The sequence below is a fragment of the Aspergillus piperis genome (genome assembly GCF_003184755.1).
Source record: "Aspergillus piperis CBS 112811 unplaced genomic scaffold BO85scaffold_1, whole genome shotgun sequence".
NCBI lineage: Eukaryota > Fungi > Ascomycota > Eurotiomycetes > Eurotiales > Aspergillaceae > Aspergillus > Aspergillus piperis.
Genome location: NW_020291591.1, coordinates 159,407 through 182,827, shown reverse-complemented (window position 1 = coordinate 182,827; position 23,421 = coordinate 159,407). Strand labels below are relative to the sequence as shown.

Genomic DNA, 23,421 nt, shown 5'->3' with positions numbered 1-23,421 from the left:
GTAGGAGACAAGTCAACCCAATTGAAGAAGGAAAGCACAAGACAACCTGATAAGAAATTACGGGAGAGCATGGCCATGACCAACGTGCATGATTACAATAAACTCAATAAACTCGCGGTCGTTGTCTGGGGAAAAAGCAGACTTCGACCCAAAGGAGAATGTCTGCGCGAGGTTGCATCCGGCGGTGCTGAACCCCCATTCCCACCCCCTCATCTTGACTGTTCCTTTTACCTAAAGATTTTCAGTCTTGGAACATAATTCGATTAGATTCACTATCATCATCATTCGTTGCCTCTCTTATCAGCGGGCAAAGATGGCCAGTTGACAAGGCATGATACATAATCTCTCGACGTGCATATGCATCCCCAGCCGTGTTGGTCGTACCTTAAATCGCAGGTGGATGCGATTCATCTCTAGCGGATTTCGGAGAGGCGACACGCAGAACCCGCTTATAAGGAGGAGCTCGACGACTGGACGGTTCCGAGTTTTGGTGACTCAATCGAACCGTGTTCCCGGTGGAGACAGTCCTGGCGGCGAGCTTCCTTTTTCCTTCTTTTTCGCGATTTTGACTTTTGTGACTTCTCTTCCGTCACTCTCATACACACTGTACGTCTGACGCTTTAACCTTGAGGATATCAGCATCCTCCAATTTTGGGGCCGTTGAGGGTCTAACATGGCCTTCGGGAACAAGGTCAAATCCACGTCTGCCGAGGGGGAAAAGGGCAAGATGGCGCCTGAAGAGACTGTCCAGGTTCAGCCCACGAACCCTTCGTCCGACTTGAACGACATCGACTGTGAGAAACATGGCGCTAGTCGCGAGTCGAATCCCCTGCCCGATCTCAAGCGGAAGCTGAGAAGTCGCCATCTTCAGATGATTGCCATTGGTGAGTCCTGTTGACTGTCTTGGGGGTCATTTCCCTTTCTGCTTCTGCCACAAGACAGACGGCCATTCCGGAAGTGACAACCTGCTCATTCAATTCCTAGGTGGTACCATCGGCACCGGTCTGTTCATTGGTAGTGGTACTGCTGTTGCCAATGGAGGTCCTGTTGGTGCCCTCATCGCCTACATCTTCGTCGGTACGATCGTCTACTCTGTTATGACCTCTCTGGGTGAAATTGCGACCTATATTCCGATTCCTGGAGCGTTCACGGCCTACGCTGCTCGTCTGGTGGACCCCAGTCTTGGCTTCGCTATGGGGTGGATCTATTGGTTTTCCTGGGCTAGTACATTTGCACTCGAGTTAACGGCAACCGGTCTGATCATTCAATTTTGGGACGACTCCATCAATATCGCTATCTTTATCGCCGTCTTTTGGGTTCTGATCACCCTATTGAACTTCCTGCCTGTCAGCTTTTACGGTGAATTGGAGTTTTGGCTTTCAAGCGTCAAAGTCATCACCGTTGTTGGGTTCATGATCTTCGCCATCTGCATTGACGCCGGCGTCGGTGACGAAGGGTATCTCGGATTTCGCTATTGGGTTCACCCGGGTCCCTTTGCTCCTTATTCAGGTGTCCACCCTGACTCGACGGCAAAGTTCGTCGGTTTTTGGTCTGTCCTTATCCAGGCTGGCTTCTCGTATCAGGGAACAGAACTGGTCGGTATCGCAGCCGCTGAGACAGAAAACCCTCGCAAAACGGTGCCTGCGGCTATTCGCAAGACCTTCTATCGCATTCTGTTCTTCTTCGTCCTGACCATCTTTTTCATCGGTCTTCTGGTGCCCTACACCAACGAGAACCTCCTGACCGATGGAAACGATGCCAACTCGTCGCCTTTTGTCATTGCGGCCAGGCTTGCTGGAGTCAAGGTTCTGCCTCACATTATTAACGGAGTCCTGCTTACTGTGGTGCTCTCTGCCGCCAATTCGAACGTTTACAGTGGCAGTCGTATCTTGATTGGTTTGGCTCAGGAAGGTTTTGCCCCGCGCTGGTTCAAGAAGACTTCCAAGAAGGGTGTGCCATACTATAGCGTTGCCTTCACAGCAGCCTTCGGTCTTCTCGGTTTCATGAACGTCTCCAATGCTGGTAGCACTGTGTTCAACTGGCTCGTCAATATCGCCGGTGTCGCAGGCTTCATCACTTGGGCATCGTTGAACGGCTGCCATCTTGCTTTCATGCGCGCCTTGAAGGCTCGCGACATCTCCCGCGACACCCTTCCGTATAAAGCTATCTGGCAGCCCTACTATTCCTGGTACGGGCTGTTTTTCAACATTCTCATCATCATCACGCAAGGTTTCACCTCCTTTATAACCAGTTTTAGCGTCACGGATTTCTTCATCGATTACATCAGTCTGATTCTCTTCGTCGTGCTCTATGTTGGACACAAGATCTACTTCCGGACATCTTTTGTCCATCCTCTTGAGGCCGATATTGATACGGGCCGCCAGGAGGTTGATAACGAAACGTGGGAAACGGAGGCTCCCGCCACCAAGTGGCACCAGAAGCTTGCACGCTCATTCCTGGGCTGAGAGGATCACGACCCTCTGGGCATCTCAGGTACAGGCCCGTGGTCAACAACACTTGTGCTTCTTCTTTTTTATTGTCTTGTTTTTAATTCTCCCATATTCACGCCATACCTCTCATCGGTTGACACAAAGAGAGAGATTCCTATTACTTCTACATCTGAACCCTTCAGTTAATACATATGGCGCTTAGAAATTGGGTTTCACGCATATACGCATCTGCTGAGACAGCTGTTGCTTGTCGGTATATAAAAGAAAAGAGAGAAAGAGAGCGAGAAAGCGAGACGGACCTGCATGAGTTGATGATGAATGAGGGTCGAATGGGTGTCTTTTCCTCATTTTATGAGGGGGCTTTTGTCTATATCTTTTGGGTTCAAGGGTTGAGCCCCTCCTGTACAGTATACATGTTGGGATGTCAGCATTGGCATGGAGTTTGGTAAATGGTTTTTACTGTCGAACGTCTCGTTCGAACTGACTGTGGTCTAACTTTCCTGGAATTGAAAGTTTGCAAATAATCGACGTACTCTTGTTCTGCAGTGTAACTACGACTACTTGTTAAATGGTTCGGAGCTTTATTCTCCATATACATGCGGCTACTCTGTAGTCGTAGTACTAGCCGCCGTTGAGCAGATTAATTAATACTAGCGAGTAAATGGTTAGTGGCGGTGATTCGGTCAGGGTTAGATACTGCGCAGTGCCAAAAAGTAGGATTATTGTAGGGTTCAATCTAGTGTTGTTGATCAGCAAGAGCTGTCAAGCTACAAGAGTGTATATACGTCACGAAAGTTTACGGGATCCCTTCAAAGAAAATAGAGACCAGTCGGCACTGCTATCCCCGGGTCTTCACATGGAACCTACACCTACACGTGATGGACTAGGAGGCGAACATGAGCCAAGGCCGGATCAGAGGATCTTCTTAACTTGCGTTGTCGGAGGCATCGGTTAAGCCAAAAAGCAAGCATGTGAGAAGGTCAATGTGCCGGCTGGTTGTTGAATATCACAAGACTCGGGCCCGATCATCTGTACAACCTTAGTCCACGGTTTATACCTCCTAGCTTGTGGATATATCGACTGGCATGTAACGAATTTATGTATTAAATGCAGGCAGACGTCAATTGAGGGGCGCCGGCATCTGCGGGTTGATTCATGGGGCGTGGGGGAGACTAGTAGTTGAGTAAATAATTAATAGGAGTTCAATTAGTCGGTTCTTACTTCTTAGGGGGGGCTTATGCAGTGCTGTACGAATTATTGTTAGTTTTATTACTTTATTACTTTATTTTCTTTTTATTTATAGGTTCTACGATGTGAGTGTACTTTGCTTGTACTACTTTTTTTGGGGTAAAAAGGAACTCCGTACAGTACTTGGAGGTGTCTGCCCGCAGTTTTCTTTTTCGGGGTCCGGAGATATTATACAGCATCGAGTGCGTGCTACTGGGGGAAAGGATCGCCTGCCAGCAAGGTCGGCTACTAGATAGTTATTGACTAATACTTATGATATGATTGTCTATTGCAGAACCGAGGTATGGAGTCAACGGGCGGGAAGAGACACCAATTTCGAGCGAAATGCAAACGTGGAGGATTAACCCAAAGAAGCATATGTTCCATCAAATTGATGATAGATACTTATGCCTTGGTACTGGAAATGAAACGGGGTGGCTTCCCCAACAGGGCAAGTGCCGAGGTTCTGCGGATTTGGGGGGAAGGGTTTGGGACGTCGCGTGGCGGGAACACGAGCGCTGGCCAGTCAGCGGCCGCCATTTGCGCGCATTCCGTCTCGGAGACCAACAAAAAAGTAAGGGAAGGAAGGTTCAACTGGATCCCTCCCTTTCCCAACTTGGCACTTCATGCCTCAGGTAGGCAAGTTGCCCTGTTACTACCACCAGCAACTACTAAGTACTAGTAGTACTCCAAGTGCTCATTACTTCTCTCTTGTCTCATTGCTGTCCTTGTCCGGCAGTGCCTTTATAGTCTCTCCTTTCAAATTTTGGGATTGATCTCCTCTTCCACCGTCGCCCCTCACCCTCGCCGTCGCCTCCGGTCTCTTGTTTTCTTGTTTCCCTCTTCAGTACTTATCCTGACCCTACCAAACTACTCTCGCCACCTCCAGCCGTCGTTCCTAGACAACTCTCCCTGGGAGTTGGGTTCGCTGTCATTGTTCTCTTTTACTAATACATAGATTTGTAAGTTGATCTTTGTTATCTGTCTCAATCACACTTGCCTTTGTGTTTGTAATGCTAACTTTCTCGTCTTCATCAGCTGTAAATTACACCTGTCGCTATGCTATTCTCTCAACAACCTCTCCATCTTACTCGCGCCGATGAGTTGCGACAAAGCCCTCCCAAGGGCACTCCCTACTCGGTTGCCTTGCCTGGAACGGAGAAGCCGGGTCGGAGTAAGGTTTATCGGGCCTGGAATGCGACTGAGAGCGTCCTGAAGTCGTTGGATCCTCAAGTATGCTTGCCTTCCCATGACTTCCGGCGATCAGCAATCGTACCACAATATGCCTTTCCCTGCTGGATATGGGTCTGACTTTTTTCACAAATCATTTCTAGATCCTTACTGCACACGATATCTTCGAGTCCACTGCAAACAGATTGCCGAAGAACCACTGCCTAGGTTGGCGTCCGTACAATCCCACGACCAAGACCTACGGTCCATATCAATGGTTGGATTATCAGACGGTACAAAAGCGACGGGCTGCGTTCGGCGCAGGTCTAGTGGAGCTACATCACAAGCACGAGTGCAGCCGTCCTGGCCAGTATGGTATTGGTCTATGGTGTCAGAACCGCCCCGAGTGGCAGATAACTGGTATGCGATCTTGTTACTTCTAACGTGCGCAACACTAATTCTGGTCGGTTTAGACTTGGCGTGCATGTCGCAAAGCCTGTATTCGGTCTCCATCTACGATGTCCTTGCCCCAGATGCGACAGAATATATCATCAACCACGCGGAGTTGGCCTGCGTTGTGACCTCGCTGCCGCACATTCCGACCCTGCTCAGGCTGAAGCCCCAATTGCCTAACCTCAAGATCATTGTCAGCTTGGACCCCCTGGACGGCGGTGAAGAGGCTGGTCACTCGAAGCGTGCTTTGCTTGAGTCAATGGCTGCCGGGCAAGATGTCTCCGTCTACACCATAGGCCAGGTTGAAGAGTTGGGTGCTTCGGTTGACCGTCCCTGCAAACCTCCAGCCCCCTCCGACACCATTACCATCAACTATACGTCTGGTACTACCGGCCCTCCGAAGGGTGTAGTCCTCGCACATGAGAATGCCGTCGCCTCCGCTTCAGGTGCGCTCATTAACAGCATACAAAAACCAGGCGACACCATTATATCGTATCTGCCGTTGGCTCACATCTATGCTCGGATGTCTGAGCATGCGGCCTTTTGGGCAGGAGCCCGGATTGGGTACTTCCACGGAAACATCTTAGAGCTCGTTGACGATCTCAAGCTGCTCAAGCCAACCGGATTCATATCTGTTCCACGCCTCTACACTCGATTCGGAAATGCCATCCGCGCCTCGACTGTTGAGGCTCCTGGCTTTAGAGGTGCACTGTCGAGGCACATCGTCGCCACAAAGACCGCGAACTTAAAGAACCCTGACCTTAGCAAAGCCACAGGGAAACATGCCTTGTATGATCGGATCTGGGCGAAGAAGGTCGCAGCTGCCATCGGGTTGGACCGCACTAGAATGCTGGCTTCCGGATCGGCGCCTCTGGACCCTTCACTCCACCAATTCCTCCGGGTTGCTCTTGGTGTCGACGTTGTTCAGGGCTATGGTTTGACTGAGACTTATGCCATGGCATGTGTACAGTCCATCGCGGACCTGACAGCTGGCCACTGTGGTGGGCTGATTCCTTCTACCGAGGCTTGCTTGGTGTCTCTACCGGATATGGAGTATTCCGTTGACGACAAGCCGTACCCTCGGGGAGAACTCATGTTGCGAGGTGCGAACGTCTTCCGCGAGTATTTCAAGGACCCTGAGGAAACAGCCAAAGCAGTGACCGAGGATGGATGGTTCCGGACCGGCGATGTCTGCAAGATTGACGAGATGGGCCGTATCGTCATCATTGACCGCCGGAAGAATGTTCTGAAGCTGGCACAGGGAGAGTATATCTCTCCGGAACGGCTCGAGGGTGTCTATATGGCGGAAATGGGCTACTTGGCCCAGGGCTATGTCCATGGTGATAGTGTCCAGACGTTCCTGGTGGCTATCTTTGGAGTCCAGCCCGATACCTTCGCTGTGTTTGCCAGCAAGGTGCTTGGCCGCACCATTGAGGCTACAGACATCGAGGGCATCAAATCGGTTCTCAGCGACACCAAGATCCGTAAAGCTGTATTGAGAGACCTCAGTCGGATTGCCAAGAAGCACAAGCTTGCAGGATATGAGAGAATCAAGAACTGCGCACTGATGATTGACCCGTTCACCATCGAGAACAACCTGCTTACGCCGACGTAAGTAATCACCTCTCCACCCTTCACTTATGATTATATATACTAATCCGCAATCCTATCAATTAGGCTAAAGCTGAAGCGTCCGCCCACCACAAAGAAGTATCGTCAGGTCTTGGACGATCTCTATGCCGAGGCATTGGCTGAAGAGCATGCCCCCAAGGCTAAGCTATGAGAGATGGCGCTTTGTTCGCCCATGTACTGTTGTTCTACCACCGGCATTGTGACATCATCTGTTGTGGGAACCCCTCCAGACCACATTGTACATATAACCGACTGCCCTCTTGTTTCATGCATATGCTGTCCATATTGTTTTCATTTTGAGGGGCAGGTCTCGGGGTTGTTCAGGGCGAGAACAGAAGCCACACGCCCAGCCTCGGCCGTGGTTAGGAGTACATATTATATACTATTATTTTTAAACATCATGTTCGCGGCATATAGGCACTTTGGCTGTCTGGATTCAGCCAGATATATAGTAGATAGCGGCGTAAAGCGTAAGTGCTACCTAAAGCTTCAAAGATAGAGCATGAATCGCTTAAAGCTCAATCCATACATTTGTGAAGTGCATAGATATCATCAGCTTTAAACTGTACAGAATGATCAGTAATTAAATTAGTTGTTGTTGCAAGCTGCAGTAAAAAGATGGTAAGGATCCCAGGTGGCGCTGTGACTTCACCGTTAGCCGGCCGGCGCTTGGCACTGGCGCTGCCGTTGAGATCATCCATCGGAATAGCTTCACCTCCACCGTCCACTAACAACCTCCGCATTCCTCTGCGGACACTACCACCCTTCAAAACCCATACTGCATTGACCAGCTGCACTTATTAGAATAGCATCTGTTGCCCATCATGCATCTGTCTCTTTTCTCCCTCTTCTCCCTGCTCTCTGCCTCAACACTAGCAACCGCAGCATCCGCCGCCCGTCATCTCACCATCACCATCCCTCCCTCGACCATCCTCCCCAACCCGAACGTCCTCCCTGCCAATACCCATGCGACTCTCACTACTTTCACGAAGAACACAAACGACGACCACCATTTCACTGCACCCCTCTCCCGCTCCGCAACCTTCAACTTCCACCACCTCCCCGCCTCCTCGCAGCCCGAATCCTACCTCCTCGACATCCGCTCCCCGGAGTATGTGTTCGCTCCCCTTCGCGTCGACGTCGCTGCCGATGGCTCTGTCTTGGGTATCTGGGAGACCTTTCGCGGGAACCCGTGGGATAACCGCGGCGCGGAGAAGTTCGTCTTCGATGCGAGTGCTCCCCGCGGTGGTAACAGTGGAGCTGAAGAAGCTGTAATGGTTGAGGCGAAGGTTCTGGCCCGGAGAGGCTTTTATGAGGAGAGGTCGAAGTGTATGTTTTTTCTCACCCTAGGACTTCCCTCTTAGGTCTTGTTGTTAGCTATGATGGGCGAGGAGCATGCGTTGCGCAATGGTGTCTGTCCATTGAGTGAATTACTTCCGATCCCCATTGAGCGCTCGCGCGTGCCTTCGAACCTTGCTTTTTCCATCTCTACGGAATTTCGGATTGCTGACTGTGATTGATATCGTCGATATAGTCTCTCCCCTGGCTTTGTTTAAGAACCCCATGATCCTGATGGCTTTGGTGGCTCTCGGTTTCACCTTTGGAATGCCCAAGTTGATGGAGAATAGTATGTGCTGTCCCAAGTCACTAGACTCCACTCCTCTTGTTCCGCCCTCTCTCTCTATATATCTCTCGCTACATCTTATCTTGTGAATAACTCCCTTGCTAACATGCACTCTTATCAGTGGACCCCGAAATGCGCGCCGAATTCGAGAAACAGTCTCGCTCTTCTCCTATCGGAGGCGCAACAAGTGCTATGGCTGGTGGCGGGGCTCCCGGGAACTTCGACCTGGCTGGCTGGATGGCCGGTGCTACTCCTAGACCCGGTGCGTCTGGTGCAGAAGCTGCGACTGAGGGAGCGGCTGCTACAACGGGCCGGGAGGGCGGTGGTGCGTCGCGGAGAAGGGGTTGAAGCGTTGTACGATTACAGTATCGTGTGGGGGTTTAGAGGATGGTATGGTATGTGTGTATATGGATTGCGGTGCGTGCTCAATGGATAGATATCGATGTGTCCATGTATAATAAGCTCCTCAAATGGCCCTGTTCCCGAAAGACTCGGCGGGATGAGATTAGAGTTAGAACTAATGGTCTGATTATCGATCAGCTACAGAACGATACCTAGCTTCTGTCATGCATCTTCATAACACATTAGGCTATGGGAAAGTAATACTATCTACATAGAAGACGACGATGATCCGAAAGTAAGCAAACAAGCAAGCCAGAAGCAACAGAAGAAACCCCAACAGAGAACAAGAGTAGTCAACAACTGCTAACCTCCCAATGCTCATAACTCATCAACCGCCTCTTCCGGCGTAGCTCACCACACACGACAACATGTCTAGAAATCACCCCCAAAGTCATCACCACCGAAATCCCCTCCATCAAAACCACCACCACCATAATCACCCGGAGGCGGACCATCAAAGTCATGTCCAAGATCCTCCACAGCATCCGCCAACAAAAACCCACCTAGCAGACCACCCCCCACACCTAACGCCGCAGCCCCCGCAGTTCCCATCCCATTGTGTCGCCGCTGCGGCGCCTGCTGCTGTGCATAATAGCCACCCTGTGCCGGATACGAAGAATAACCATACCCGGCCTGCTGTGGAGGAGGATAGCCACCGTATCCAGCCTGAGGATACCCATAGGCTGCTTGCTGCGGTGGCCGACTGTAACCCATACCACCAGCGCTGCTGCTGCTACTACCGCCGCCAGAATGTCTTCCCATTAATTTGCCCAAGAAGCCCCTGCTCCGCTCCTGTTTCGGCGCAGGTGACGTTGATGGTCCCTGGGGGGACTGCACGCGGGAAGAGGAGTTCTCGGCATAGTAATCGGACGCAGCGCCAGATTGTGCCTGTGCTGGTGGTATCGGACTTCTGCGACGAGCCTGGGCTTCTTCTTCAGCTTGTAGCTGAGCTGCTAAGCGGGCATCGCTCTCTAACGTAGAATCCGGCTGGCTGTTGTACGGATTTCTTGAGCCCAGAGGTTTCTTGTCGCCGCCGGCCGCCGCTGAACTAGGCCGAGGACCAGGACTAGAGGCGTCGTATGATGGCGGTGGCCCGCTGGGTGGTCTCTGCGAGTCTTCCTGGTAAGTTGGACCCTCGGGACGTTCCCATTGTGATCTGCCGGTGCGTAGATCTACATAGAACCTTTGACACTGGGCGTTAGTTTCTTTCGGCTTGCAGGATGAATATGTTTTCGCGACTGGGGTATGATGGCGGAGATGTGAAATAAGGTCTTACCATTGCTTATATCGGTCGTCGAACTGGGCTTTCCATCCTTCAGGTACTGAAGGAGGCGGGGGCCCGGAGGGAGGAGCAAATGACATCTGTGGTGGTGTGACGATCAGATATGCGAAGACGGGGGCCGGGAATGGATCGGCTAAGGCTTAAGCACTGCCAAGACAGTTGAAGTAGCAAGTTTATAATGGCCAAAGAGCTGGGATTCGAGAGAGAGATATATGTAGTACCGACTACAATCTAAGGTACGGATATCGAAGTAAAGCCCACCCAGCAATGCCCCGTGGCGCTGCTCAGCCACGTGATGTAATTGGCCGGCACACCGTTGACATCATTCATCCTGGAGGAATGACTTTCCTGCCGCAGGAGTTATTTGATAGGATCAGCGGTCTCCCAACCAATTTCGTCAGGCTCCAGTCTAAATACCGTCAACATCTCGGATGTTAGCATCGATGGCACTGCTGGGCGGCCACCAGAAGTCTTCCTCGAGTGCCTCTTCTACCTCCTGTAGGGCCGTTTGAACTTCGGCAAAATGGATGACATTCGAGCCGGACCTCCATTCCGCGTTCCTAACTGGATCAATGAGCCCAATATTCGGTGGCATAGAAACTGGTGGTGATACAACATGATGCAACCTGCGCTTGTAGTTATCGGGTACATCGCTAACGGGATCGACGGCATCTGTCCCGGCATATGCAAGAGGCTCTGTAAGCCCATCCAGTGTTCTCTTGTTCTGATTGCGCCGCCGATTCCGAATATGTGCCAGCTTAATCTGCGCCTTAACATCCTGCTGGGTGGCTGTATCTAGCCCGATCCTGCAATCGGGGGGCGGACCATCGAGTTGCCGTAGCTGCACCTCTTCTTTCAGTCGGGTTTGTGCAATCTCATGCTCAGGGGTGTTTTCCGGACGAGCCCAGGCTGCAAAGGGACCATCATAAAATGGTCCTTGTCCAACTCCGTATGTTGGGTGTCTGATGAGCTTCCCTGACTCCAGAAGTTCTGCGCCCGCCTTAATCCCTGATTCAGGATTAGATACATGCCCATCAGGACACATCTGCAGTTGAGGTTGTAATGAAGGCTTGAATTTCATAGAAAGGCCCTCGTTGCTTGTAAACGGGCCGGGGGATAGAAGATGGACACCCCCAGCAGCATCGCCGACCAGCAGATTGGACTTATCTTCGGAGAAGGCACCGCACATGATTTCCTCGTCAAATCTGGCCGTATCATGAACGAGCACATCTTCCGGGGCTCTAAGGATATCCCATCTCTTCAACACGCCGTCAGAAGACCCAGTGTAGAATTCGTCAATCCTATCACCCCATAGAGACAAACGAACGCCAACATCAGCTTGCTCCCTGCTGATTGTTTCATCTATCTGATTCAGAGGCTCTCCGTGTTGGAGCTTGTGAAGAATTCGGTCTGGGCGACGATGGTCCCAAACATAGGTAATTCCATCAGTGCAACTGGCTGTCACGTAACTCGGGTTCATAGGGCAAATATAGGCGTCGTTAATATCTAGCGCCGGACACTCAAACTCCATGGTGCAGACTTTTGATGATAAGGGCTGATACATTCGGACTAAGGACCTGGTATCCTTGTAGGCCTTGTTGACAGGGCCATGACCTATCGATGTTGCTGCTGCAAAGATTGGCAAGGTGGGATGCCATTTAATGTCAAACATGTTCTGAGAGTTTGGGGAAAATTGCATAGGTAATATTGATGCCTCGCCTATTCGCCACCCTGCCAACAGACCCGTCTGCAGTGTCCCATCACCCTTTTCGCACATCCCGGCAAGCAGAATGTTTCCGGTTTCCTTAATGGTCCCCCATGCTAAAGAAGTAGGTACCAGTTCTCTGTCCTTTCTGGATCGCGCCCTAGGAAGCTCTAGGAGAGTGTGGGTTGACTCTGCTAATGACCAAAGACCTATTGAACGTGTGCCTGTTGCGAGCAAATTCCGCTCATAATGGGAGCGAGCCATAACTTCCACTTTAGAATCATGCTGAAGCGTCTTGCGGCATGATATATCTCGACCGGAAGCATTCCATATCTTCACTGTATTATCGTAGCTAGCAGTAAAGAGTGCATCTTCCCACCACTCGATGGAAGTCACGCTCATCCAGAGACGAGGATCATGAAGAGTCCGGCTTGCTGCGCTCCTCCCTGGGGGCCGAAGAACATAGTGGTCTGGTAATTCCATCAACTCATTGTTGACAATATCACCAACAATTAGATTGTTATTTCGGTTATATTCCATATTATGCTCGTCGCATTGTGCTGTCGCGCCGGCAGCAAATTTTGTGCCATCAGGTGCCCAAGCCAGGACAATCACATCATTCGAGGCATCTTTCCAAGTTTTCGCAAGCTTAAAACCTTTGTTGGTATTTGACTGAAGCTGTCGTTTTACACGAAGCCCTAGCTCACGGCGCTGCAAGATTTTATTCAAAGACCCGCTTATCTCGGCGCATCGAGACCCCGATGCAGTAGCCTCTATGACACAGGGGTTGGATGGAAGGCAGCCTCTTTTTGCATCAACGATAAAGGCGTCTATCTCAGTAGGTCCACGTCGGCTGAGCACCAGAGCGGAGGGTAGAACCCTGGACAACTCCCAGAGCTGATTCCCAGAGAAGAGCAATGGACTATCTTGAGACGTGTCCTGGACTAAGCCCAGAATTTTTCCTACCAGGCTTCTGGCTTGCCGTTTTCGCTTGTCTTTTGAGTTAGGTGCCATCGCTTCTGAAAGCCACTCATGACTAGCATCTATTCCAACGATTTCCTCGGTAGAGATGATCTGCGAAAGCTCACATACCCACCTAATCTTCTTCGAGGCCCTCTGCGAGATATCACAATCATGAGCAGCCTGGATAAGCTGGTCCGAAAGCGCGGTGTCCATCTCCTCGTGTCGCTGAAAGCCGCAAAAGCAAAAAAAGTCCATGATGGCTGCCATTTCGGTTCTGTCAAAGTCAATATGGAGAATCTCATCCACCAGCGGTGGCCTGTTCTGATACTTCAAGGCGTACTCTCCCGGGCTACGCAATGATAAATAGCAAGCACGACCAGATAATCTCAAATCATTTAGACTTCTAAACGGCGACTTGATAATTTGGACATGAGGTGAAGAATAGATGACACGGGCCTGTCCATCTCGATCACGAACACATGACGAAGTATTCGGTTGAGGTGCAATGCTAGAGAACCTGGGTCGTCGGGATGTGGTAGGAGACGGCCTGGCAGGGCTTTCGCTCACATCCTCATCGGAGCCGAAACCCAAATAGTTGGTCTTGTCGTAATAGTTGTTTGGCCCAGACCTTGCACGCCGAGAGCGTCGGTTACTCGACATCTCACGCCCATCTCCTGGTGACGATGCAGTATCCGGCCTATCCTGTTCGGAAAAATACAAGGGGTCTGGTGTTTGCGGTGTGCTGGATGTGATGCGGTTCTCGCCAGTGATCGCTGGTGATGATCTAGGTTCAACGCGCGTTTTAGGCGTCTTAGGCGGCCTACCGCGCTTCTTGACGCTTCCCCGAATATCTTCCCCGGTCCTAGAGCATTCTTTCGGGGCAGTATTTTGATCGCCGCGACTTGCCGCTGGGGACCCTCGATTTTGGTGGGAGGAGTTTCTTATAAACTGTGAAAGGAGGAACTGAGCTTCCTCAATAACAGCAAGTTCTTCGGATTCCTCTGGCGTATGTATACGGGACATTGTGCGCGGATAACTTGTCTCCCACTAGGTATCCCAAACCAAGACAACTGAGCTTGCCGGCGCATGTCGACCAATTGCTCAGTGAATGAGTGCCAGCACTGGAGGTGAATCAGACTGGGAGATGGTTTCGAAGGGGACCTGCTGTAGCGCCAATATAAAAGCTCAAGTCAGCACCGGTTAATGGCTTCAATTTAACTCAAAATGGATTTTTGACAGCCTGGCGGGGAACAAACACTATATGAGGGGAAGGATTAGAACTCTACCCAGTATGGATACATAAGTCCAGCAAGAGTTTCGCACAGCTTCGAATAGTCATCACTCATCCAGACCTCACTTGGGCCTCGCCTGAGCCACAATGTTGAGGGCAGCAGCAGAACAATACTATATATCCTGCGCGTCGACTGCGACGCGCGAACGCGCTGGATAAAGTGCTCTATATTCTTGTAAAAGGCAGGCGGTCGGGTCTCACGGATCAGGCGCACTAGGGCCAATCATGTAATCGAGCCGCGGCTCCTTATCGAGTAGTAGTAACTACTATCTAATACCGTAGCTTCATACCAGGCTAGTAAGAGGCTCAAAGTAGTAGTCTATTATATTTTCCTCTACCAGTTCTACTCTTTATGGTCTCTACAGGGTTGACGGAACTTTTCACTGGGAGAGGTGCCTACAGTCACTACGGTGGGATGCCATGATCACCTATACATCATCACCAAATCAATCCGTTGGTGCGATAGCAAAGGGACCAGGCCCAGTCAGAGAAAGGCTTAGTCCTGCATGGATGCAAGCCTAGACATATCAATTTCTAGGATCGCCCAGTAAGCAGTAATCGTGCCGAAGCAAATAAAACAACATATATGTACAGAATATATTCAGATCAATGAAAGAAATACAGGGGGCCGAGGTACACGATGAGGGGATCAATCAGTAGGACTTTCTGGGCCCAAGTAACATTTATCATTTGGCAAGGGTGCTTTAAGGAGTTTCTTTCAGATCACATGTTTCACTTGGAAATTGCCCGGTTCCTCTTACGAAGAGAGACCATAAGGTCATAAAGAACGTCCTTGAACCCAAACAAGAAAGCTGCGGTAATGGCGCTCTGTGTGACCTTTGGCCCAATGCCTGTCATATGATATTAGCATAAGTTTGCATGGCTCCCCCATTGTCAGTACTATACCTCTGTAAAGGCCCACAAAACCCTCTTCCTTGACGATTCTCTTCAGGCTCCCGTTCAGACTCTCCTTAGGGCCATCTTTACTAGCGACATGCATGCGGCTCTTCACTGTAATATAGGGATAGGTGATCGAAGTTGCCAGTATCTTACCAAGCGCCCCAAGATAGAACGCATCCTTTGGCGTCATACGCCTACGACGCTCCACAATATTCTTCAGCTGTTCAAAGATTGTGTACTGTAGAATCGGGTTGATAACCAGAATGAGGGCTGGCAAAACACCAGCAAAGAGAGCCTTGGGCCCCTCTTGCCGGAGCAAGTCCAACAATGTACTAATTGTAGAGGCCCGCGACTTCTTGGGAGGAGTCCCTGGCAATGTTTCTTGCTCCGACTCGGACTTGCGGGCTGTCATTCTGGTGTTTACAACCCATATAGGGTTTGTGATCAGGACCGTCGCACTCCCGGCGATAGCGCCCGCGATCATTGACTCCGCCGTCGTGAGCTTCTTTGAGGACCGCCCCGCCCGCGCAGCCGCCTTTTCGAAAGCCGAACGCGTCCATTCGTACCAATAGTAGTAGACGAAGTTCGTGACGCTGATGCCAAAGAGCGCAGATTCAAGACCGGAATAGAGCCCAGAAACCCCCTCTCGTTGAATGATGCGGCGTATTGCGTCGTACGTCGTGGAATGGGCACGCTTGGATTCGACTTGCGCTCTCGTGGAGAGGGTTATCAGGGGATAACTACAACATATGGGATGTCAACGCTGATTCCATTAACGGGAGGTGTTGCCGCACGTCAAGAGCATTGACAGTATACCGCCTCCAGCGCCCGCCAATGCATGTGCCATGTTGTCACTCTGCTGGACCGCAGCAGACACTGCAATAGCCTTCTTTTGCCCTTCAATGTTAGACTGAGACATGATCGATAACGCGGTGATTTTCTTTGTCTATCGGAATAGGTGCGTCAAGAAAGCTGATCGATATTATACTATGATGGTGCACGCGAATCGGGTATCGGTACCTCGGATCCTTATAGATGGGTTACGGATTGCTTTGACAAGTGAGTGTGAAAAAGACGGCAGATTGGGAACTAGTGGTATTTCAATAAATCTGCCCGAGAAGGTCGCAAGGAATGACTGCAAGAAAGGAGGAAAGGGGTTAGATATGTAGGCCTTGGGACGAATGGGGTAGGGACTATGTCGATGTCGGGTGCGAGAAAGACTCGGCTCTGGATTGGGGGTGATGGTTTACATGACGTTTGCCGAAGCCTGTGCCTCGGCTGATGGGTGACCCTCATCAGCTGATCGGATCAACACTCATGCCATATGAAATTTGGCTAACTTCCTGAGGCTTCTCCATACTCCTAGATGATTACTGGGGAGAAAAGCATAATTATGAATTAAGGAGGTGATATTTGCCGGTAAATAGCAGATCCACTTCACGTGTTTCATATACCGTTGTAATATCCATCCTCCACATTTCTCTCTTTCCCTTTGATACAACAACAGGTGATTGACATTAGAGTCCATTGCTTTCCTTCTAAGCGATTCGTGTCAGTATCTACCATCTGAACAATAATTACATATAGGGTCAGAGCCTGGTCACAGTTGAAGAGTGTGGGAGGGACTACCTAGGCATGAAAGCATCAGGAACTGCTAGGAAGGGTATGTATGGCATGTGACATTCCTGCGCAGAGCAAGTATGGTTTATGAAAACCTCGCACATGGAATATAGCCTACACGCGACAAACAACCCTTGTTCACTTTTCAATATCAATACAAATTTAGACCCGAAACATAGTTGCTATTAGTGAAAGAGCAGCGTGCTAACAATGACTCTACGTAGCCTAACAACCTATATTTCACTATACCGTTACAGTCAAAGTAAATGAAGGCGGAAAAGCGAGTATGTTCTGATTTTGATTTGCCACGAACCATATTCACTTAAGTATCATTAACTTCTGCATTAATTGACCCAGACATAATCACGCAACGGATCCAACTAACTAAGAAAAACTCAACGGATCAGATAGAAAATGCTTCGAGTTAGAAAGGCCACGAGCAAGACAACAGCGACGGGAAAGATAGGGAAGGGGAAGATAGATGACCGAGAGGAGGAAAGGGAAAACCTGAGGACACAGAAAATTATCCATAGTGCACCATGTATAAAGTCGAAACGAAAGCCTTCTAAAGCATGAAAAAGAAAACTACTCCCGGTGACCATTGCCAGCATAGAACATTTAAGATAATGCTAGCATTCGAGGAAGACTGCCCGGCAGCAGGGTGCAATAGGTAGCCTCCCTCGTGGCTCCTCTTCTTTAATCACCAAATTTTCACCCCGTCTCAAGATGGCGTAATGCAACGCGGGATCAGGATCATCAATAGTCTAGCAGCAGCCGCCCGCGGAGCCGGATTGAACGCCCTGGCCTTGGCCAACCTGCACAGTTGGCTTGTTGTTGACAGTCGCGGTGCCCATGCGTTCCTTGATCTGTCTCGCCATCGTCAAGAAAGCCTGCTCTACATTCGAAGCGTTCTTTGCCGAGGTCTCCAAGAACGGGATTCCAAGGCTGTCGGCGAATTCCTACACAAACACATTGTGTCAATCACCCACTCTGCCAGAACATGGAAGAGTCCCACACAAAGGCATGGCCACATACCTTAGCCACTGTGTATTCAACGACCTTCTTGTCCTCCATATCGCTCTTGTTTCCGACAAGGAGCTTGTTGACGCCTTCAGTGGCGTAGCGATCAATCTCTTGAAGCCACTGCTTCACATTGTTGAAAGAGTCCATGTCGGTAACATCGTAGACGACACAGATACCATGAGCACCACGGTAGTAAGAAGAAGTGATTGTCCGGAAACGTTCCTGGCCCGCAGTATCCCACTAGAGCGCCCGTTAGTAAAGCCCGGTGACCGACTGTTGTGAATGGGGGCTGCCTTACGATCTGGAGTTTCACCGTCTTTCCATCCAGCTCGATGGTACGGATTTTCTGCATTCAAGAACGTTAGATGAGAATCTATGACGCAGCCCACTGCTAGCAGCTATGATGAGAAGTGGAAGGCCAGATACGTACGAAGTCAACTCCGATGGTGGAGATGTAGCTCTCCGTGTAGGTATCGTCGGCAAAACGGAGGAGCAAGCACGACTTTCCAACACCAGAGTCTCCGATGAGGAGCAGCTTGAAGAGATAATCGTATCTAGCCAAACTATTAGCATATCGATCGATCGATACGCACGCAGAGGGCCGCGCTGAGCCAAATAAGGCGTGGGGGAAACGGAGGATCGTGGGGGGCTCTAACAGGGGTTCAAATTAGCACGGAAACCAAGAGATAAAGAAGATATGGATGAAAAGACGCAGTGCCATCATGACAAGGGGGCATCGCCGGAACCTGATGAGTTGTAGGCCAAATATGGGCGATCAAGGGCACTTACCACTCGGGATTCATGATGGGGCACTTGGACGGTACGTCAGCGTATGCGAAATCTAGAGAGTTATTTGATGGAAAGGTGGAGAGCTGAAGTTGCAGAAGAGTAGTATTAGGCGTGGCAACAAGCCGATGTAGTAAACGATACTTGAGTGTCTACTTAATGAGATGACCGAGCGGTCTCTTGAAATGGCGGTTGCGTTGCTGACTGCAGGAGAGCAGGCGAGCCCAACGTGCAGGTTCCAATACTGGCGCTAGTCCGTCTCCTGCCTAGTGTGGACCTCCTGGGTGGGAATGACCGTTTCACGCTCGCCCGCCCCAGACCCATGACCCAAGCCAGGCTAGTGCGCCAATCAAGAGACACTAACAACCACATGCAAATGAACAGATTCTAGGGACGGGCCTATCTAGGAGATGGTACTTACAGTAGTGCGACTTAAGTTGCACAATGTGCACTCCGGTTCTAAACAGGTTTAGGTGGCTCGGTACCGCCCTTTTTCTTCAGCCTTTTCCCCAGGTAACATACCTTCGGTCCTCCCGATAGAACAATGCAAAATGAAAAGGTACTTATTTACGTCTGCTAGCTATATATATATACGTACTACCAAGAGCCGGCCCCTCTCCCGTCACATGTGCAAGTCAGGGAGACATCGAATACTACCATAGTATAACGAAGTGCTCCACCTTCACTTCCTCAGACGAAAGACAGTCCATCACGCATCAAGACAGGTACAAGTCAGGAGTTCTAGTTCTACAAAGCTCTGAATTCAGATGATTCACAGAATGGCAGGTGTTTTAAATCACAAGGCACCATATTCACCTAGTGGTACAAACAGATTATCAAAACCATTTACCTTTGTCCAAAGTGGATCAAGCGTAGCCATGGGCCTGGAGCCATTCCAAGACCTGCTTCTCGTCTCTTTCCTTGTAGCGTGCATTCGTCCGGATGCTATCAGCGACAATTACCAGGGCGCGATCGTACGCGCCGGTGTCCTTCTCCCGGAAAAATGAAGCAATATCGGCTGCAATATCGTGGTCTGCGAATTTGGACAGTCCCATGCGCACAAACCGCTCGAAAACGACATTGTTCGCCGACAAACGAGTTTCAACTGCCGACCAGTTCTCTTTCATATAATCCCATAGAAGGTGGCGAGTTAAGGGATTCGTAGCCATTGAAGTCGCGCCATTATGAATATCTTGGATTGCAACCTTGTCTGAGAAGACGAAGTCCATATAATCCTTTACCAGCTCAGCATCTTTAGTACGCCCAAGGGCTCCTAGGCAAATCTCTTTGCCGTCAACGGAGTCGGTTTTGAGGTACTCTTGCTTTACGGCGTTATATTCTTCCCGACCGCCCTCCGAGATTACGATACTAAAGATCACTGAGCGTAGGTTGGTATGCACAGCGTTCTTATCGTTGCCTGTTTTCCAAAGCTCGAATCGTCGTTTGGCCTCGGGTATGATGCTAGCAAAAAGTTAGACCTTGAACAAAACGTCTCCTGGTTGACATACTCTTTGTGGCCCGCACGGCCAGCCATCCCAATTAGAAGCTTACGAAGTTGGACAGTGAGATAGTCATCCTCCGAGCTGAATTCCCAACCGATTTCATTAGCGGCAGGGGATGAGAGCTCGAGGGCAAACCTCTTGAGTCCCGCTGCTACCGACTCATTCAGGGCGAACACAGAGCGTAAGTTCGCAACGGTGGAAGAGATTTGGGACCAGACCCTATGGAAGTCGTTAAGAACCAAGCATGAAGTGTAGGAATTGCCGAATCTTGGGAAGGGTAAAGAATGTCATAGTTAGATACTCACAGATAATTCTTTTCGCCCTTAAACCCCTCTAAGAGAGCCAATAGAGCAGCAGTAGATCCGTCCCCGGAAACAGCCAGGGCAGCGGCATCGCCAATCAATCCGATCTTATCCTCGGTGCTCAGCAGATCCAGAGATTGAGCGAGTTTCGCCAGCCGATCGGCAGGGTAATTGGTTCGGTAAAAGCCGGACAGGTCTTTGTTCAGCTTGTAAAAGGAATCTTTTCCGAGTTCTCCAATTGTAGCTTCCTTGGAAACGAGAGCACCGGGCTTTACGTCGGCCATCTTAGGTCCTGATTTGACACCAAGGGGAATCCACCAAGCCGTCTCATCTTCCTCGGGCTTAACATCACCCGTCGACAAGAAGCGGTTCTGACGAACATTGAGCTGCCCGGCTTGCTCGGTCACGGTGACGACAGGGAAGCCAATCTTGCGAATCCATGGATCCTTCATGATGCAGTCAGATCAGTAGTCCACTTTTTAAAAGAAAGGCAGCTCACCATAAAGCTAGTAACATCCTGATTGGACGCTTCGCTGAGAGCGCTCCAAAGATCATTAGTGGTAGCATTGCCTGGATTTGTCAGTGATTAGCAACCCCGATCCCCTATGGTCTTCGATGTGTACTTACCATATGCATGGGCTTTGAGATAAGTGGCTACTCCCCGCAGAAATGTTTCCCGTCCAAGATGATCGCTTAGCATACGGATGACCGAGCTTCCCTTGAGGTAGCTGATGTGATCGAAGATTTGATCGACTTCAAGAGCGTTCCTCACAGGAACCTCAATCGGGTGGGAAGCTCGCAGTGAATCGAGTTGAAATGCTTGTTGGACACTCTCAGCCTATGCAAAAGTTAATAATCTACCACACAAGGCTGAATTTACCTCGAGAATTGCGTACAACAAACTGAGACCATATGTTCCACTCTGTTCGCGAGAAAATTGTCAGCTGCATTTGGTCTGTAAGCGCCCGGGTCCATTGAATACCTGGATAGAAATGATCCACAGCAAGCCAGCCAACCCATGTTGCAAAGCCTTCATTGAGCCACAACTCATTCCACCAATCCATCGTTACGAGATTTCCAAACCATTGGTGCGCCAATTCTAGGATTATCACTCGTTAAAAGAGAACAATGCTGCTCAAATTGCAAGGAAAGACAAACCATGCGCGACGACATATGCAATACGATTCTTGTATCTGGTGTCTGACTTGCCCTCGTCGAAAAGTACAGCAGTCGTTCGGTAGGTAACAAGTCCCCAGTTCTCCATGGCGCCCATAGCCTGAAGCATTTATCGTTAGTGGTTTCGACTCGTGAGAAACAGGATCAATTTCCGTACAAACTCGTGGACAGCAAGGAGATCCGCCTTAGGCAACGGATACTCGATCTCAAAGATTTCAGAGAAGTAATCGACCGTACGATGGGCACACTCCAAAGCAAAGCGAGCCTGCTCCTTGAGGCCCTTGGTCGTATACACGCGAACGGGGATGCTCTTGCCTTGATATTTGCGCTGAGTCATAGCCTCAACATATTCAAAGTCACCGACTGCCCATGCCAAAAGCTGAATAGAAGATGTCAAGAGTTAGTGTGGAGCATTACTATCAAGGGTCGGTGCAAACTGACGTAAGTACTCATGACCGGTGTGGTTTCGAAAGAGACCATCTTAAGTTCTGGCCTACTGCCGCTCCTTTCCGACTTGATAGGCATGTTGCTAAGGGCTGTTTGTCCTCGGGGAACCTCAATCTCAAAATCGAATGTGGCCTTCAGATTCGGTTCATCGAAGCAAGGGAATGCCCTACGGGCATCACAAGATTCGAATTGGGTACTAAGCATGTAATAGGAATCGCCCTCCTTGGGTGTATCTTCGGTCGGATCCACCACCGGCTTATACTTGGAGCGAGAAAATCCAGCCATGGCATTGTTCATAATACCGGTGAAACTGATTGACAGGACAACATCTGCGGGATGGATTTCCTCTGCAAAGGTAAAAGTGACTCTTTCCGATTTGGTATCGTATGCGATGTTAGAGGCCTTTGCCAGCTTGGTCCCTAAGTGCAGCCGATATGTCAAAACCCAACATTCGTTCACGGAAAAGAATGGGATCAGGAACAATTGGGATGTGGCTCTGTCACTAACCGTCCTTTCCAAAAACTTCAGCATCCTGGACTTCGATTTCCTTGGAGTTCAACACGATCGATTTTGTGGGACGGGTGACCTTGGAATCGATTTTGACGATACCCTTATAACTCCATGAGCCGCCGAACTGAAGGTCAAACAAAGACACATTGTAATGAACGGGCTTGACCCTGCCACCGATTGTTAGAGGCACGCCAACAGTTGGGTGCACGATACTCAGCTGTTGGCGATCGGTAACTTACACGTCCGGGAGGATATCCCTGTCCTTGGATGCCATTGCGCGGAATTCAGATGAACAGCGCCTTACAAAAAACTGGGAGGATAGAGCAAAATTGACCCTACGGATAGACTGTAGGTGTGTCGAGTAGGGCAAGCCGGAAAGGGAGCGGGAGCGTGACGAAGAGATGGAGGAGGGGCAGAAAGAGGTGGAGGATGAGGGGCAGAGGTGGGAAAGTGGTCGGACCGGACGATAAATTGGAGAATGACCACGGACTGCATGAGCATTCATACCACCACGTCGGGTTGACGCGATGCATCTTCTTCCCCACATTTTTGGGTCTGAGATTTTAGGATGGGGCCAAGTCTGCCTACCTACGGTTACTCTCGGAGCAGCTCATTCAATTTTTGCAGTACACCGTCGTAGCAATACGAAGTGTGGCTAATTAAAACTTCAGGTTACGAAGCAGGCTTTCTCTGATCACAATGGAGCTCAGAGTAGATTCGATGAAAGGGTTAAGTATCCAATGGTACCTACCTAGCCAGAAAGGCTAGTATACAATTGGAGGGAGTAGAAAAGGTAGTTAAAGGAAAACGATAATGAAGGTCAAAAACCTAAAAGAAAAAGGATAAGAACAGCAACTGCTAGATACCTCAGCTAGTAAGTACCCTTGCTTCATGAGGAAAGGTAGGGAACGGAGCTCCGGCGGAGCTCGGACCCTCCCTGCTCGAACCGAATCCAA

General features: G+C 50.0%; 9 protein-coding genes across 9 annotated transcripts; 3 read left to right on the top strand and 6 right to left on the bottom strand.

The window, feature by feature from the left end:
- The first annotated feature begins 375 nt into the window (after nucleotides 1-375).
- On the top strand, nucleotides 376-2,553 carry BO85DRAFT_2322 (putative arginine transporter). The gene is made up of 2 exons (XM_025654782.1): nucleotides 376-884; nucleotides 985-2,553. Exons 1-2 carry the CDS (start codon nucleotides 674-676, stop codon nucleotides 2,463-2,465), a joined length of 1,692 nt encoding a protein of 563 aa, XP_025520480.1. The 5' UTR covers nucleotides 376-673; the 3' UTR covers nucleotides 2,466-2,553.
- Nucleotides 2,554-4,736: 2,183 nt separating this feature from the next.
- BO85DRAFT_433177 (putative AMP-binding enzyme) lies at nucleotides 4,737-7,083 on the top strand (the record flags this gene model as incomplete). The annotated part of the gene is made up of 4 exons (XM_025658412.1): nucleotides 4,737-4,910; nucleotides 5,012-5,267; nucleotides 5,321-6,911; nucleotides 6,978-7,083. The coding sequence occupies 4 exons, from the start codon at nucleotides 4,737-4,739 to the stop codon at nucleotides 7,081-7,083; spliced, it is 2,127 nt and encodes a 708-aa protein (XP_025520479.1).
- Nucleotides 7,084-7,658: 575 nt separating this feature from the next.
- BO85DRAFT_443892 (uncharacterized protein) lies at nucleotides 7,659-9,108 on the top strand. Its single transcript, XM_025658893.1, has 3 exons — nucleotides 7,659-8,261; nucleotides 8,467-8,559; nucleotides 8,678-9,108. The coding sequence occupies exons 1-3, from the start codon at nucleotides 7,757-7,759 to the stop codon at nucleotides 8,902-8,904; spliced, it is 825 nt and encodes a 274-aa protein (XP_025520478.1). The 5' UTR covers nucleotides 7,659-7,756; the 3' UTR covers nucleotides 8,905-9,108.
- Nucleotides 9,024-10,476, bottom strand: BO85DRAFT_443891 (uncharacterized protein). The gene is made up of 2 exons (XM_025658892.1): nucleotides 10,235-10,476; nucleotides 9,024-10,141 (listed from the first exon to the last, which is right to left on the bottom strand). Exons 1-2 carry the CDS (start codon nucleotides 10,318-10,320, stop codon nucleotides 9,331-9,333), a joined length of 897 nt encoding a protein of 298 aa, XP_025520477.1. The 5' UTR covers nucleotides 10,321-10,476; the 3' UTR covers nucleotides 9,024-9,330.
- A 181-nt stretch (nucleotides 10,477-10,657) lies between these two features.
- BO85DRAFT_473281 (WD repeat protein) lies at nucleotides 10,658-14,331 on the bottom strand (the record flags this gene model as incomplete). The annotated part of the gene is made up of 2 exons (XM_025662615.1): nucleotides 14,165-14,331; nucleotides 10,658-14,072 (listed from the first exon to the last, which is right to left on the bottom strand). A coding segment is annotated over exon 2 (3,273 nt), but the record flags the coding sequence as incomplete, so codon positions are not given.
- Nucleotides 14,332-14,928: 597 nt separating this feature from the next.
- On the bottom strand, nucleotides 14,929-16,054 carry pmp47 (putative peroxisomal membrane protein Pmp47). Its single transcript, XM_025658891.1, has 2 exons — nucleotides 15,894-16,054; nucleotides 14,929-15,839 (listed from the first exon to the last, which is right to left on the bottom strand). The coding sequence occupies exons 1-2, from the start codon at nucleotides 16,016-16,018 to the stop codon at nucleotides 14,978-14,980; spliced, it is 987 nt and encodes a 328-aa protein (XP_025520475.1). The 5' UTR covers nucleotides 16,019-16,054; the 3' UTR covers nucleotides 14,929-14,977.
- Nucleotides 16,055-16,182: 128 nt separating this feature from the next.
- BO85DRAFT_2167 (uncharacterized protein) lies at nucleotides 16,183-16,780 on the bottom strand. The gene is made up of 3 exons (XM_025654649.1): nucleotides 16,729-16,780; nucleotides 16,350-16,665; nucleotides 16,183-16,234 (listed from the first exon to the last, which is right to left on the bottom strand). The coding sequence occupies exon 2, from the start codon at nucleotides 16,625-16,627 to the stop codon at nucleotides 16,415-16,417; it is 213 nt and encodes a 70-aa protein (XP_025520474.1). The 5' UTR covers nucleotides 16,628-16,665; nucleotides 16,729-16,780; the 3' UTR covers nucleotides 16,183-16,234; nucleotides 16,350-16,414.
- Nucleotides 16,781-17,244: 464 nt separating this feature from the next.
- BO85DRAFT_2019 (Rab family GTPase YPT1) lies at nucleotides 17,245-18,635 on the bottom strand. Its single transcript, XM_025654544.1, has 5 exons — nucleotides 18,535-18,635; nucleotides 18,173-18,296; nucleotides 18,041-18,088; nucleotides 17,755-17,982; nucleotides 17,245-17,678 (listed from the first exon to the last, which is right to left on the bottom strand). The coding sequence occupies exons 1-5, from the start codon at nucleotides 18,543-18,545 to the stop codon at nucleotides 17,484-17,486; spliced, it is 606 nt and encodes a 201-aa protein (XP_025520473.1). The 5' UTR covers nucleotides 18,546-18,635; the 3' UTR covers nucleotides 17,245-17,483.
- A 759-nt stretch (nucleotides 18,636-19,394) lies between these two features.
- BO85DRAFT_433172 (M1 family metallopeptidase) lies at nucleotides 19,395-22,739 on the bottom strand (the record flags this gene model as incomplete). Its single annotated transcript, XM_025658411.1, has 11 exons — nucleotides 19,395-19,989; nucleotides 20,037-20,297; nucleotides 20,336-20,778; nucleotides 20,832-20,902; nucleotides 20,960-21,170; nucleotides 21,229-21,431; nucleotides 21,491-21,608; nucleotides 21,666-21,887; nucleotides 21,950-22,374; nucleotides 22,463-22,632; nucleotides 22,705-22,739. The coding sequence occupies 11 exons, from the start codon at nucleotides 22,737-22,739 to the stop codon at nucleotides 19,395-19,397; spliced, it is 2,754 nt and encodes a 917-aa protein (XP_025520472.1).
- Between the last annotated feature and the right edge of the window lie 682 nt (nucleotides 22,740-23,421).

What these genes read in the sequence shown, in the direction of transcription:
- BO85DRAFT_2322 (XM_025654782.1), top strand. Translation starts at nt 674, where the DNA reads ATGGCCTTCGGGAACAAGGTCAAATCCACGTCTGCCGAGGGGGAAAAG. An exon ending in TCTTCAGATGATTGCCATTG is followed by an intron (nt 885 to 984) that starts GTGAGTCCTGTT and finishes TTCAATTCCTAG; the next exon opens with GTGGTACCATCGGCACCGGT.
- pmp47 (XM_025658891.1), bottom strand. Translation starts at nt 16,018, where the DNA reads ATGTCTCAGTCTAACATTGAAGGGCAAAAGAAGGCTATTGCAGTGTCT. An exon ending in ATACTGTCAATGCTCTTGAC is followed by an intron (nt 15,840 to 15,893) that starts GTGCGGCAACAC and finishes CATATGTTGTAG; the next exon opens with TTATCCCCTGATAACCCTCT.
- BO85DRAFT_2167 (XM_025654649.1), bottom strand. Translation starts at nt 16,627, where the DNA reads ATGGACTCTAATGTCAATCACCTGTTGTTGTATCAAAGGGAAAGAGAG.
- BO85DRAFT_2019 (XM_025654544.1), bottom strand. An exon ending in CCACCATCGGAGTTGACTTC is followed by an intron (nt 18,089 to 18,172) that starts GTACGTATCTGG and finishes TCTTGAATGCAG; the next exon opens with AAAATCCGTACCATCGAGCT. An exon ending in TTGAATACACAGTGGCTAAG is followed by an intron (nt 17,679 to 17,754) that starts GTATGTGGCCAT and finishes GTGTTTGTGTAG; the next exon opens with GAATTCGCCGACAGCCTTGG.
- BO85DRAFT_443892 (XM_025658893.1), top strand. Translation starts at nt 7,757, where the DNA reads ATGCATCTGTCTCTTTTCTCCCTCTTCTCCCTGCTCTCTGCCTCAACA. An exon ending in TTATGAGGAGAGGTCGAAGT is followed by an intron (nt 8,262 to 8,466) that starts GTATGTTTTTTC and finishes TCGTCGATATAG; the next exon opens with TCTCTCCCCTGGCTTTGTTT. An exon ending in GCCCAAGTTGATGGAGAATA is followed by an intron (nt 8,560 to 8,677) that starts GTATGTGCTGTC and finishes CACTCTTATCAG; the next exon opens with TGGACCCCGAAATGCGCGCC.
- BO85DRAFT_443891 (XM_025658892.1), bottom strand. Translation starts at nt 10,320, where the DNA reads ATGTCATTTGCTCCTCCCTCCGGGCCCCCGCCTCCTTCAGTACCTGAA. An exon ending in GACGACCGATATAAGCAATG is followed by an intron (nt 10,142 to 10,234) that starts GTAAGACCTTAT and finishes CCAGTGTCAAAG; the next exon opens with GTTCTATGTAGATCTACGCA.